The 11,820-nt window shown below is 37.7% G+C and overlaps 1 protein-coding gene and 1 pseudogene across 1 annotated transcript in view; both read left to right on the top strand.

Annotated features, from left to right (window-relative positions):
• Positions 1 to 214: 214 nt before the first annotated feature.
• LOC115835071 lies at positions 215 to 2,922 on the top strand (annotated as a pseudogene).
• Positions 2,923 to 8,999: 6,077 nt separating this feature from the next.
• LOC115835070 (tripeptidyl-peptidase 2-like) overlaps positions 9,000 to 11,820 on the top strand; it is a 5,554-nt gene continuing 2,733 nt past the window's right edge. The window contains exons 1-2 of the mRNA XM_030812466.1: positions 9,000 to 9,038; positions 9,891 to 10,015. Of these exons, the coding sequence (XP_030668326.1) occupies positions 9,000 to 9,038; positions 9,891 to 10,015 (164 nt within the window). The remainder of the gene's footprint in view (positions 9,039 to 9,890; positions 10,016 to 11,820) is intronic.

The raw sequence follows: 11,820 nt of genomic DNA, 5'->3' as shown, positions 1-11,820 counted from the left end.
GGAAGCCCGCTAGGAGTGCCCTCGTTCCCCGCCTCTCTGGATGAACCAGACGGAATAAGCCGCGCCTCCCGCAGGGGCTGCGCCTCCATGAATCCCTAGTTGTTTTTTTTTCTTTCTCTCCCCTCTCCTCACCCCCACTCCGAGCTCCGTCCCGCCTTCTCCCTTCGCCGTGGCCGCCACGGCCGCGTCCATGTGCGGAGTCCATACCAGCGCGATGGTGTCCAACCCCCAACGGGGGGAGAGTCTGCTCAGGAACTGCAGGGGGATTCCCGAAGTCTTCCGTTTTCTGAGAATGTGAGTGCTGTTCAAAAATTAGACTTTTCAGATACAATGGTGCAGCAGAAATTGGATGACATCAAGGATCGAATTAAGAGAGAAATAAGGAAAGAACTGAAAATCAAAGAGGGAGCTGAAAATCTGAGGAAAGTCACAACAGATAAGAAAAGTTTGGCTTATGTAGACAACATTTTGAAAAAATCAAATAAAAAATTAGAAGAACTACATCACAAGCTGCAGGAATTAAATGCACATATTGTTGTGTCAGATCCAGAAGATACTAAAGATTGCCCAAGGACTCCAGATGTGCCAAATAGTGACCCTCGTTGTTCTCCTAGCAACAATAGATTGAAGGCTCCCTTCGTCAGCGGCGGCCGCGTCCATGTGCGGAGTCCATACCGGAGCGCGATGGCGTCCAACCCCCAACAGGGGGAGATTCTGCTCACGGAACTGCAGGGGGATTCCCGAAGTCTTCCGTTTTCTGAGAATGTGAGTGCTGTTCAAAAATTAGACTTTTCAGATACAATGGTGCAGCAGAAATTGGATGATATCAAGGATCGAATTAAGAGAAAATAAGGAAAGAACTGAAAATCAAAAAAAAAAGAAAAAAAAAAAAAAATTAAAAAAAAAAAAAAAAAAAAAAAAAAACAAAATCAGAAAAATGACATATGTTGTTCAGACCAGAAGATACTAAAATTGCCAAGGACTCCAGATGTCAATAGGACCCCGTGTTTAGAAAAAAAAGCTCCTTTCAGGGGCCGGTATGTGGAGCCATACGGAGGCGATGGGAAAACAGGGGAGATTCTGCTCACGGAATGCAGGGGATCCGAAGTCTTTTTTGAGAATGTGATGCTGTTCAAAAATAGACTTTCAGATACAATGGTGCAGCAGAAATTGGATGATATCAAGATCGAATTAAAGAAAAATAAGAAAGAACTGAAAATCAAAGACGGAGCAGAAAATCTGAGGAAAGTCACAACAGATAAAAAAAGTTTGGCTTATGTGGACAACATTTTGAAAAAATCAAATAAAAAATTAGAAGAACGACATCACAAGCTGCAGGAATTAAATGCATATACTGTTGTATCAGATCCAGAAGGTATTAAAGATTGCCCAAGGACTCCAGGTAAAAGATTTCTCAGAGTTCCTCAAATGAATATTATTATTGCCATTTGGAGACGGCTAGTAAGAAGAGCTATTCCTACAGTAAATCATGCTGGCACCTTCAGCCCTCAAGCTCCTGTGCCTACTACAGTGCCAGTGGTTGATGTACACATCCCTGAGCTAGCACCTCCAGCTAGTGATTCTACAGCAGTGAAACTGGACTTTGATCTTGAGCCTGAACCTCCTCCAGCCCCACCACGAGCTTCTTCCCTTGGAGAAATAGATGAATCTTCCGAATTAAGAGTTTTGGATACACCAGGACAGGATTCAGAGACTGCTTTTGATATTGAGAATGACAGAAATAATATACTTCCAAAATCTCAATCTGAATACAAGCCTGATACTCCTCAGTCAGGCCTAGAATATAGTGGTATTCAAGAACTTGAGGATAGATCTCAGCAAAGGTTTCAGATTAATCTACAAGATTTCAGGTGTTGTGCTGTCTTGGGAAGAGGACACTTTGGAAAGGTGCTTTTAGCTGAATATAAACACACAAATGAGATGTTTGCTATAAAAGCCTTAAAGAAAGGAGATATTGTGGCTGGAGGTGAAGTAGCCATCCTGATGCGTGAAAAAAGAATTTTCGAAACTGTGAATAGTGTAAGGCATCCCTTTTTGACGAACCTTTTTGCATGTTTCCAAACCAAAGAGCATGTTTGCTTTGTAATGGAATATGCTGCTGGTGGGGACCTAATGATGCACGTTTGTACTGATGTCTTTTCTCAACCAAGAGCTGTATTTTATGCTGCTTGTGTAGTTCTTGGGTTGCAGTATTTACATGAACACAAAATTGTTCATAGAGATTTGAAATTGGAAAACTTATTGCTAGATACAGAGGGCTTTGTGAAAATTGCTGATTTTGGTCTTTGCAAAGAAGGAATGGGATATGGAGATAGAACAAGCACATTTTGTGGCACTCCTCTATACCTTGCCCCAGAAGTATTAACAGAAACTTCTTATACAAGGGCTGTAGATTGGTGGGCCCTTGGCGTGCTTATATATGAAATGCTTGTTGGTGACACTCCCTTTTGTGGTGAGGTTGAAGAGAAAATTTATGACAATATTGTAAATGGTGAAGTAAGGTATCCAAGGTCCTTATCTACAGTAGCCACTTCTATAATGAGAAGTCTGTTAAGAAGAAATCCTGAGCGGCGCCTTGGGGCTACTGAGAAAGATGCAGAGGATGTAAAAGAGCACCCATTTTTCTGGCTAATTGATTGGAGCGCTCTGATGGACAAAAAAGTAAAGCCACCATTTATACCTACCATAAGAGGACGAGAAGATGTTAGTCATTTCGATGATGAATTTACCTCAGAAGCACCTATTCTGACTCCACCTCGAGAACGAAGGATACTTTCGGAAGAGGAGCAGGAAATGTTCAGAGATTTTGACTACACTGCTGATTGGTGTTAAGTTGCTAGACACTGCGAAACCAAGCTGACTGACTCACAAGAAGACCTCTTAAAAATAGCAACCCTTCATTTGCTCCCTGTGCCACCAATAGCTTCTGAGTTTTGATTTGTTTTGTTTTTTTTAGCTGAAACACGTGAAGATTTGTTTAAAAGTACCATTCTAATACTTCTTCAAAAGTGGCTTCTCATTGTACTTCAGCGTAAATATGAGCACCGGGAACAGTTTCATGGAGTTTAAGTTGAGTGAACATCGGCCATGAAAATCCATCACAAATACTTTTGGATCAATAGTCTATTTTAAAAAAGAAAGAAAAAAAACCGCTTTTTTATAGTCCCTAGCTTTGCCATATGCCCGCCTTAAGTGGAAGGAAAATTAATCCCTTAACGATGTTTTACAAAAAGCATTCCAAGCCCTTTTTTTCTTTTTGTAAAACATAGTTAAGTGACTAATTTTCCTTCCACTTAAGGCGGGCATATGGCAAAGCTAGGGACTATAAAAAAGTGGTTTTTTTCTTTCTTTTTTAAAACAGACTATTGATCCAAAAGTATTTGTGATGGATTTTCATGGCCGATGTTCACTCAACTTAAACTCCATGAAACTGTTCCCGGTGCTCATATTTACGCTGAAGTACAATGAGAAGCCACTTTCGAAGAAGTATTAGAATGGTACTTTTAAACAAATCTTCACGTGTTTCAATTAAAAAAAAAAAAAAAAAAGAAGAAGCTAACACCAGTTAGCACGTTAGGGTGATTATACCTCAGGAATAGCAAGCTGTTAAGTACCCATACTGAATTAACTATTTAATCACAGCGAGCTCATCTCTGAAAAATTGTTCAGGTGTAAATCTTACGAGAAACATGAAAAAGAACACTGATTTATGGAGAGTTGAGCTAAAAACATTTATAAATATTTGCTGGGATGTTTTAGCATCTTTTCATTGTACTCTGAGAACAATTAAAATTGTCCAGAGATGATTTATATTACCTTCCAAATTGTTTATTACCCAAGATCCTTTGGGAGTAAATCTTATAGAAAGGGGGAGCAATATGTGGTTTAAAGTTATTTTAAAATGCCAGTTAATTTCCTTGGCAAAGGACAATAGAGGAAGTTAGCATATTGTCTGGCTTTAATTTAAACAGCGTTAATACAACATTAAAATAAAACACTAAATACTTTTGAGGTACAGTCTGCTCACTTTTTCGGTTCTCAAATAGCAAAGAAAGTAATGTCTAAAATAGGCTTTTAGCATTAAAAACTGACAGCATTTTGTAACTACACAGTGTACAGAATTTTTTTTAATTGAAGTCAAATCACTAAAAAAATTAGAAGGCAGGGTCTATTTACACAATGAAGCTGAAGAAAGCACTAATTTTTTGTAGTTTAAAATATATATATTTTTTAGTCAGATATAAAATGTTAAGCTTTATAGAGTGTAAATATATTTTGCTATTACTGTATGTGTATGTGACTGCTCAAGCACTTTGTAAAGAAATTTGGATATTTTAGAATGGTACACTATGCATTCAAATGAAATGTGCCTTTCACTATGTCATTCTAAAAAACAAGTGTTTTTTTGCGTCATAAATTATCACAAATGCGCAAATTAAAATCTATATAGATTGAAATTTGTAAAAAAAAAATGCAATAAAATTTGACACAATTTAAAATCATTTCTCAATACACAAGAGGGACTACATTTGTTACAGGTTTCCTGCAGTCTTTGGTCTTCCAAAGATTTTTGATCTTCCAAAGATCTTTCCAAAATATGGGGTACTTTCACCACTCCCCAACTGAGGGAGCTTACTGATTTCATTTCCTTTCTGCTATAGACACAGGCAGTATTACAAACTCCCAACAAAACAGATGTCAGTATGATTCTTTTAGCAATGTTAGTAGAATACATTTGGCCAGATTCAATGATTTATTGTCTCCAAGTTTTCACAGAAGTGGATTCCTGATTTTGATGGAGAGCTCAGGGAGCATTGCAAGTGACCTGTATGCCGTCGTGAGTTTCTCAACTGGATCCTAAATCTGGTTGTAAAGTATATCAGATGATGAGGACTTCCAGATTCTAGCTGGTCTGTAAGGACTGGCATCTTTCTATTCAGATGTCTCCATATGACATTTCCTCATGCCATCTGTCTTGGGGTTTTCTTTTCAAAAGTAGTAACACCGCTTCAACTTTTAGGAACTTCCCAAATGTTGCCTCCAAATGCCAACAGCTTTTGAATTTATGGATGAGAGTTTGCTTCTTTTGCTTCTCTTCCTCGCTCTTCTTTCATCCTTTTCTCCTTTCCAACCTCCCTCCCCAACTTCTTATTCTTTTCTCTTTCTTCTTTCCTGTCCCTTTTTTGCTATTGCTATTAAAAAGTGAATGATTCCTTTAGTCTTTCTTGGAGCTTTTCACTTCTTTTTCTTCTACTGAATTTTCATCTTATACCCTCACTTTATTAAATTGTCTATTTTTTTGTGCATAAGAATGATGATTTCTATCTAGTCCAGTAAGACTGTGGCCATTGGATGTACAAGACTATCTATTTTGGCCGATTTGATTAATTATTCCAGAAATTCTTTTTAACATTATTACTAATTTAGCACAATTATTCTTCTTCTAGTTACTTTATATTAGATAAACATGATCATAAAAAGTGTAGAAAGAGTTATCTGTATAACTTTATTGGTTAGTCCACCTGAACAATTATTTTCTGTTAGTTTTTACTGGGTTTGACTTAAATAGATTTTTGTCCTCTTTTCATTTTAAGTTCTCTATTTGTTTTTCCTACTTCTAGTCTCTTCTCACCATGTTGTTTAGATTCTGGGTCTTCATAGTCTAAGTTTAAATTATTAAATTCAAAATTCAGTTTGTAAATCACTCTAACCTCATTTCAAGTGCTCAGTAGCTGCATGTGACTCATGGGTCTTGTACTGTGTGGTGCAGATTATAAATGCAGAAAGTTCCATTGGAAAGCACAGTTCTATATTCCTCCCAGTTTTTCCTTGCACCACAGAGGACAAAGTTCTAGTGCCAATGGAGAATAAACCTTTTCTGTGTACCCAAGTTATATTTTCTTCTCAGATATAAGGCATACTGTTCTGTCCTGTTTCTGTTTTTGTCCAAGACAACAACTTTGTCCATGGGAGCACCTTGAAGGGCATAAGGCAGACGTTGAAGGGCATGACACAGATATTACCCTACACACTGTGCTTCAATGTGAAAAAGCATGTTTTAGTTTATTTTCTGTTGCAAATAACAGTGTATACCTAAAATGGTTAATTTAAAAGAAAAACAATGTGTTTCTTACAGTTAAGGAGGCTGGGAAGCCCAAGGTCAAGTGGGGACACACCTGGTGAGAGCCTTCTTGGTGGCAGGGACTCTCTGTCTTTGGGTTTAGGGCCCACCCTAATCCAGTATGGCCTCACCTTAAATTGATTCCAAATGTTAAGACCCTATTTCCAAATGAGGTTACTCTAGGTACCAGGGGTTAGGACTTTCACAGACACATCTTTTGGAGGGACACAATTCAACACACTGCTGGGGTGAAAAGGTTAAGGGCTTCAGAATATTTCTTTTGGGAAAGAAGGCAAATAGCTGCTGAATCTTAGTTGACATAGATTTAAAGTAAAAAAAACTCATACACAGTGCACACTATACATGAAATATGCTGTCAATCCAAATAAAATAAAACGCTATCCTTATAGGACTACGAAAGGGAGGCCACTTGTCTCTTCAACCCACTCTGGGTTCTAAAATCCTGAGTGTAAGAAACAGGTAGGAGCCACCCTGCTCAAAGCCCGTATATAACACATTGAGAAATTTTATAACTCAATACTTCATAAATATACTGGAGTAATTTTAGAACAGTTGAAATGAGAATTATTTTATATTTAACAAGGCATGCATACACACATGTATTGATATATTGATACAGTTTGGATATTTGTCTTGGCCCAAATCTCATGTTGAAATGTAATCCTCAGTGTTGGAGGTGGGGCCTGGTGGGAGGTGTTTGGGTCATGGAAGCAGATCCCTCATGGCTTGGTGCTGTCCTTGTGATAGTGAGTGAGCTCTTGTGAGATCTAGTTAAGTTAGTGGCACCTCTCCCTTCCACTCTCTCACTGGCTCCTGCTCTGGCAATGTGATGTGCCTGCTCCCCCTTCACCTTCCACCATGATTGTGAGCTTCCTGAGGCCTCCCCAGAACCCAAGCAGATGTCAGCACCATGCTTCCTGTAAAACCTGCAGAACTGTGAGCCAATTAAACCTCTTTTCTTTATAAATTACCCAGCCTCAGGTATTTCTTTATAGCAGTGCAAGAATGACCTGACACACATATATACATTCACATATATATATATATATATTTTCATATATTCATGTATATGTGTATACACTCACACATACATTTAAAAACATTCATCTTCAAGGCTGGGTGCGGTGGCTCATGCCTGTAATCCCAGCACTTTGGGAGGCCGAGGCGGGCGGATCACGAGGTCAGGAGATCGAGACCATCCTGGCGAACATGGTGAAACCCTGTCTCTACTAAAAATACAAAAAAATTAGCCGGGCATGGTGGCAGGTGCCTGTAGTCCCAGCTCCTGAGGAGGCTGAGGCAGGAGAATGGCACGAACTTGGGAGGTGGAGCTTGCAGTGAGCGGAGATCGCACCACTGCACTCCAGCCTGGGCAACAGAGTGAGACTCCGTCTCAAAAAACAAACAAAAAAGCATACATCTTTGAAAGTTATATGTAGTGGGATTCTTATATAAAATTTCAGTTCTTGCAAAGAATCTAGGCAGACCCCTTAATCAGTGTGTTTTGAGAAAGAGTCTTTATTCCGGTATAGCTTGGATCTCTTTTCCTGTTGCATCATTCAAATTCCACTGATTCTCTTCCACGAGTCCCATGACATCTTGTCTCATGCCATTCTGCACGAGGATGGGACTTTTAAAACACTGTGACTATCTCTAGATGATCTTCAGTCATAGCCTATGCAAAACACAGTCCACACTGAATATAGTTGTTGTGGAGTCTTTGCTTCCTTTCTCTACACCCTGCAAAGTGCCGATGCTTTTTTACATATTAGTCAAAGGGATAATATTTGATTCTTTCCTCGATTTTGCAAGTTTCTCTTTAATGTGAGCTGAGGTCTTGCGTATGTTCTCTCTGCCAGCTGCGCTATCTCTGGGATCAGCATCCTGCACTGAGTTCCTGGGAGGAGGATATAAAATTTCTTTTAATAACAAAAGCCACTACCTGCTTAGAATATGGGCAAAGGCATATCCATCGCTCACTCTGATCAGTTTGTCAGAGCGAGCTACACATAGCTTCGATAACTTCAAGGCTACAAGTGTGATGTTAAAGCATACCCAAGTTGACAAGGACTGTCTTCCCTCACAGAGGTTTCCTGGTATGTGTTTGTCCAGAACTGTTCTTGTCATCGGATTCATCATTCTGAAATTCCTCTATACAAGGGTTATGGTTTTATTTTCCCATAAAAGAAACCCACTGGAATGTATTTCCATAGGTAAAGAATCTCTTGCTTTGTTAAAACCACATTTAATATATCCTTTAATATTAGTAGATTAGAAATACAAGGAACAAATATAAAGAGATGAAAATCACCTTCATGTATTTCTTTTTCAATATAAGGGGTAATCAAAGACATAGAGAAGAGTAGAATTGCGTATGGTAGGTCATCCACAGATCCTTCCCACATCTCACTCTGGCTTAATAGCATTCTGTAAAAGGTGATAAATAGTCTGATTCAACTTCTCCCTGAACCCAAAAGAAGTGCCACCAGCTGCGATCTTACTGGAAGTTGGAGTTCACTTCAAAAGCTAAGCTGATCATAACTTGAGCCATATGCAGGGAAATTTATAATTTCAACATTTCCCATTAGTAAGAGTTTGCTTTGAATTAATCTTTGGCTTGGCAGGAGTACTTTTTACCTAAGTGTGGATGAGTGCGGGTGGTCTGATGTTAAATTTACAGTCAACAACACTCAAAGAGACATTTTAATAAGGTTGGGTTTCTCTCCTCAAGTATACCAATAATGATTGAAGTGAGAATATTATATGTGATTGAGAATTGGGGAAGAGTTGCACCCAAGAATTTCTAAGAATTGCTGGTCATTGAACATCTTAATTCATGGACAGACACAGAAGACCACTGAGTGAGTTGCTGAAGGTAGTGAGCAGAGTCAGAAATAATATGTAGGGCCTTATATGCGCTACTGTCCCATTGGCTAAATGGCTATCCTGATTTAATGTAACTAAATCATCTCACAGAAACATGGTGTATAAGCAGAGTAGAGGAAGGAAATCAGTATAATCCAAACTCCTTCCTTATTTCTGTTTAAACCAGTCATTTTCCTAATTATTTGAGTACCTAACTTATTTTTTTATATATACCGTAGGTTAGAGAAATGTTTTGGAGAGGTAACACATGCTAGTACCAGTTGTTGTCTAGTTTGTACATAATCGAATTTAAAGCACTTGGTTTTATTCATGACCACAGAGCTAAAATAAGGCTTCACTTACCCCCATTAAATGTTTCTATTTAACATGGCAGTTTCTAAAAGATACAAGATGATTCATGGGTTTTATTATTTATTTGGATTCTTAAGAAATAAATTTGAGATAGAAAAGGTCCTGATATAAAAATCTAAAAGTCAATAGATAACCTATTTTATAGCAGTTTTTGAGTTGGTTTTGGAAATGAGTTAGATGGCAAATATGTAACAAACATATCTTGGCTAAATGGAATCACCAGCGTGTAGCACAGTGTATTTCCCAAAGCAGGCCTAGTGAGTGAATAAATGAGATTGAGTAAAATAACTATTTTTTAGATCTTTACTGTATTAATGGATATCTGCTTCATTGAATGGAATGACAAGTTGCATAGATAGAAGAACATTTCTTACATGTTTTCAGGGTAAAATAATTTTACTGTGGATTAACATTGTATCTTTGGCTGTATGTTAATACAGCTTTCAGAAGGACAGAATGTACTAATGTTAATCAGTTTCCAACTGACTAGGCAAATAAACTAATCAAGGAGGAACTTCAAAGTCAAGTGGAATTGCTAAATTCTTTTGAGAAGAAATACAGCAATCCTGGCCCTGTATATGACTGCTTGGTATGGCATGATGGCGAAGTCTGGAGGTAAACTTCATGTATTTTATAGATCTTCATTTACAAATATTTTCTTTTCTACTCTGAAAAACATTAAATGCTCAGAGCTGCACAGAATTTTGGTTTATTCGTGATGATATCACTCAGCAAAATCATTTGAGGGCCAAATTGGCATCTAGGTAGTTTTGGACAAGCCCCTTGAACTTCTAGTTATAATTGTTAACACTAAACCTGACTTTTATCTGATTTAAATAAACTAAATAAACTTATTTCATTAATAATTTATTAGATGTTGACCATCCGTATATTTGGAAATGTTTCCTCATTGTTAATTGAGATAGTGCTGCTTCCAGGGCTTTGTGAAAATTAAATTTGATGTTTCTAGATATAGTAAGCAATCAATGTATGCTATTGCTGCTGCTGTTTCTATTACTAAAACTAATAATAGTAATAATGCGATTTATACCAAGTTACCCATCATGTACGTTTTTCAGTTTCTTTTTTAGTGCCTTATACACTGCATATGTGCTGCTTGGAGTTGGTTAGTCTGCATGAAAACAGGAAGACATTGTTAATACAGATATTTAGCCATATGTGTGCTTTAGGATTTCTGCAAAAAAAAAAAAAAAAAAAAACAGGGACTATTTTTAAACTCGTAGTCAAGAATTACTTGTAGTGTGCGTCCCTGCTTATATGCAAAGAATTGCATCACAAGGTGGGGCACATACAGATCATGCCATGACTGCTTCCTCATTGCTCTCACAATTGTTCACCTCCACTGTGCACCCTTCTTAAAGGAGGGTTCTCCTCCCACGTGTGCAGGTACTAACTCATCTTTCATCAAGGGTGTATACAGTGTTCAGTTGCATCAGAAATTTCTGCTCAATTTGGGGATGATGGTGTTAATAAAATAACTGCACGTAACTCTTTCAATCTGGATGATATTAAATATTAATGCACTTTTGTGTGTATTCATATATGTCGTTTTGTTGTGTGCACATGCATACACGTTTTGAAAAATTATTTTCCAGAGGCTTTATACAGAATAATAAACCTTGATACATCCACCATCTGGGGTAACATGATACAGTCACACTCAGTGATAAGCCTTAGGTGCGTTTTAGTGTCTGAAAGGAGGCAAGGTTAAATTCAAGGAAAATGCTAAATACGAAACAGAGTATATTTAGGAAAGTATATACTACAAAAGAACTTAAAGAAATACTAAAATATTAGCAGAGATTGAGTAGTGAGGCAATAGGTGGTTTCATTTAAAGTGTTGGCTCTAGGTTCTGAAAACACCGCAGATTACTTTGTCCTAGGAAAAGGAATCTGAAGTCAGGATGTCCAGGGTACCAGTGTGTGTTCCACAAGATTTCCTTGGTTTTCAAGGTACTTGATAAAGTGACTCACTTGTAGCGGTTTGTTGACAACTATTCTAAGGGTTTTGTTTAGAACTTTTGAGTTAGAAACGAAATTTAATCTAACATTAAATGAAGTAAAATCTGAAATCTCAATAACATTTTAGAACATTTTATTATAATAAATGAATATAGCATAATTATACTTTCAGGTGGACTAGATATAATGTCACTTTTTTGCATAATACAGTATATCCTATAGGCCTTGATCTCAGAGTTCGATCCAAATTTTTTGAAGACAACCTTGAAGATCCCAGGGTACATAAGGTTAATCCAGTCCTGTCTGCAGATGTTCTCATTTCACATTTCAAAAATGCCAACCATTTCTGAAGGGAGGGAAAGTGACCCATTCTTTAAGTACCTTGGGTTTTTTGTTTTGTTTTGTTTGATGACGAATGTCCAGTCTGTGCTCTCCCT

Source organism: Nomascus leucogenys, chromosome 5, assembly GCF_006542625.1.
Source record: "Nomascus leucogenys isolate Asia chromosome 5, Asia_NLE_v1, whole genome shotgun sequence".
NCBI lineage: Eukaryota > Metazoa > Chordata > Mammalia > Primates > Hylobatidae > Nomascus > Nomascus leucogenys.
This window is presented reverse-complemented; position numbering and strand designations above follow the sequence as displayed.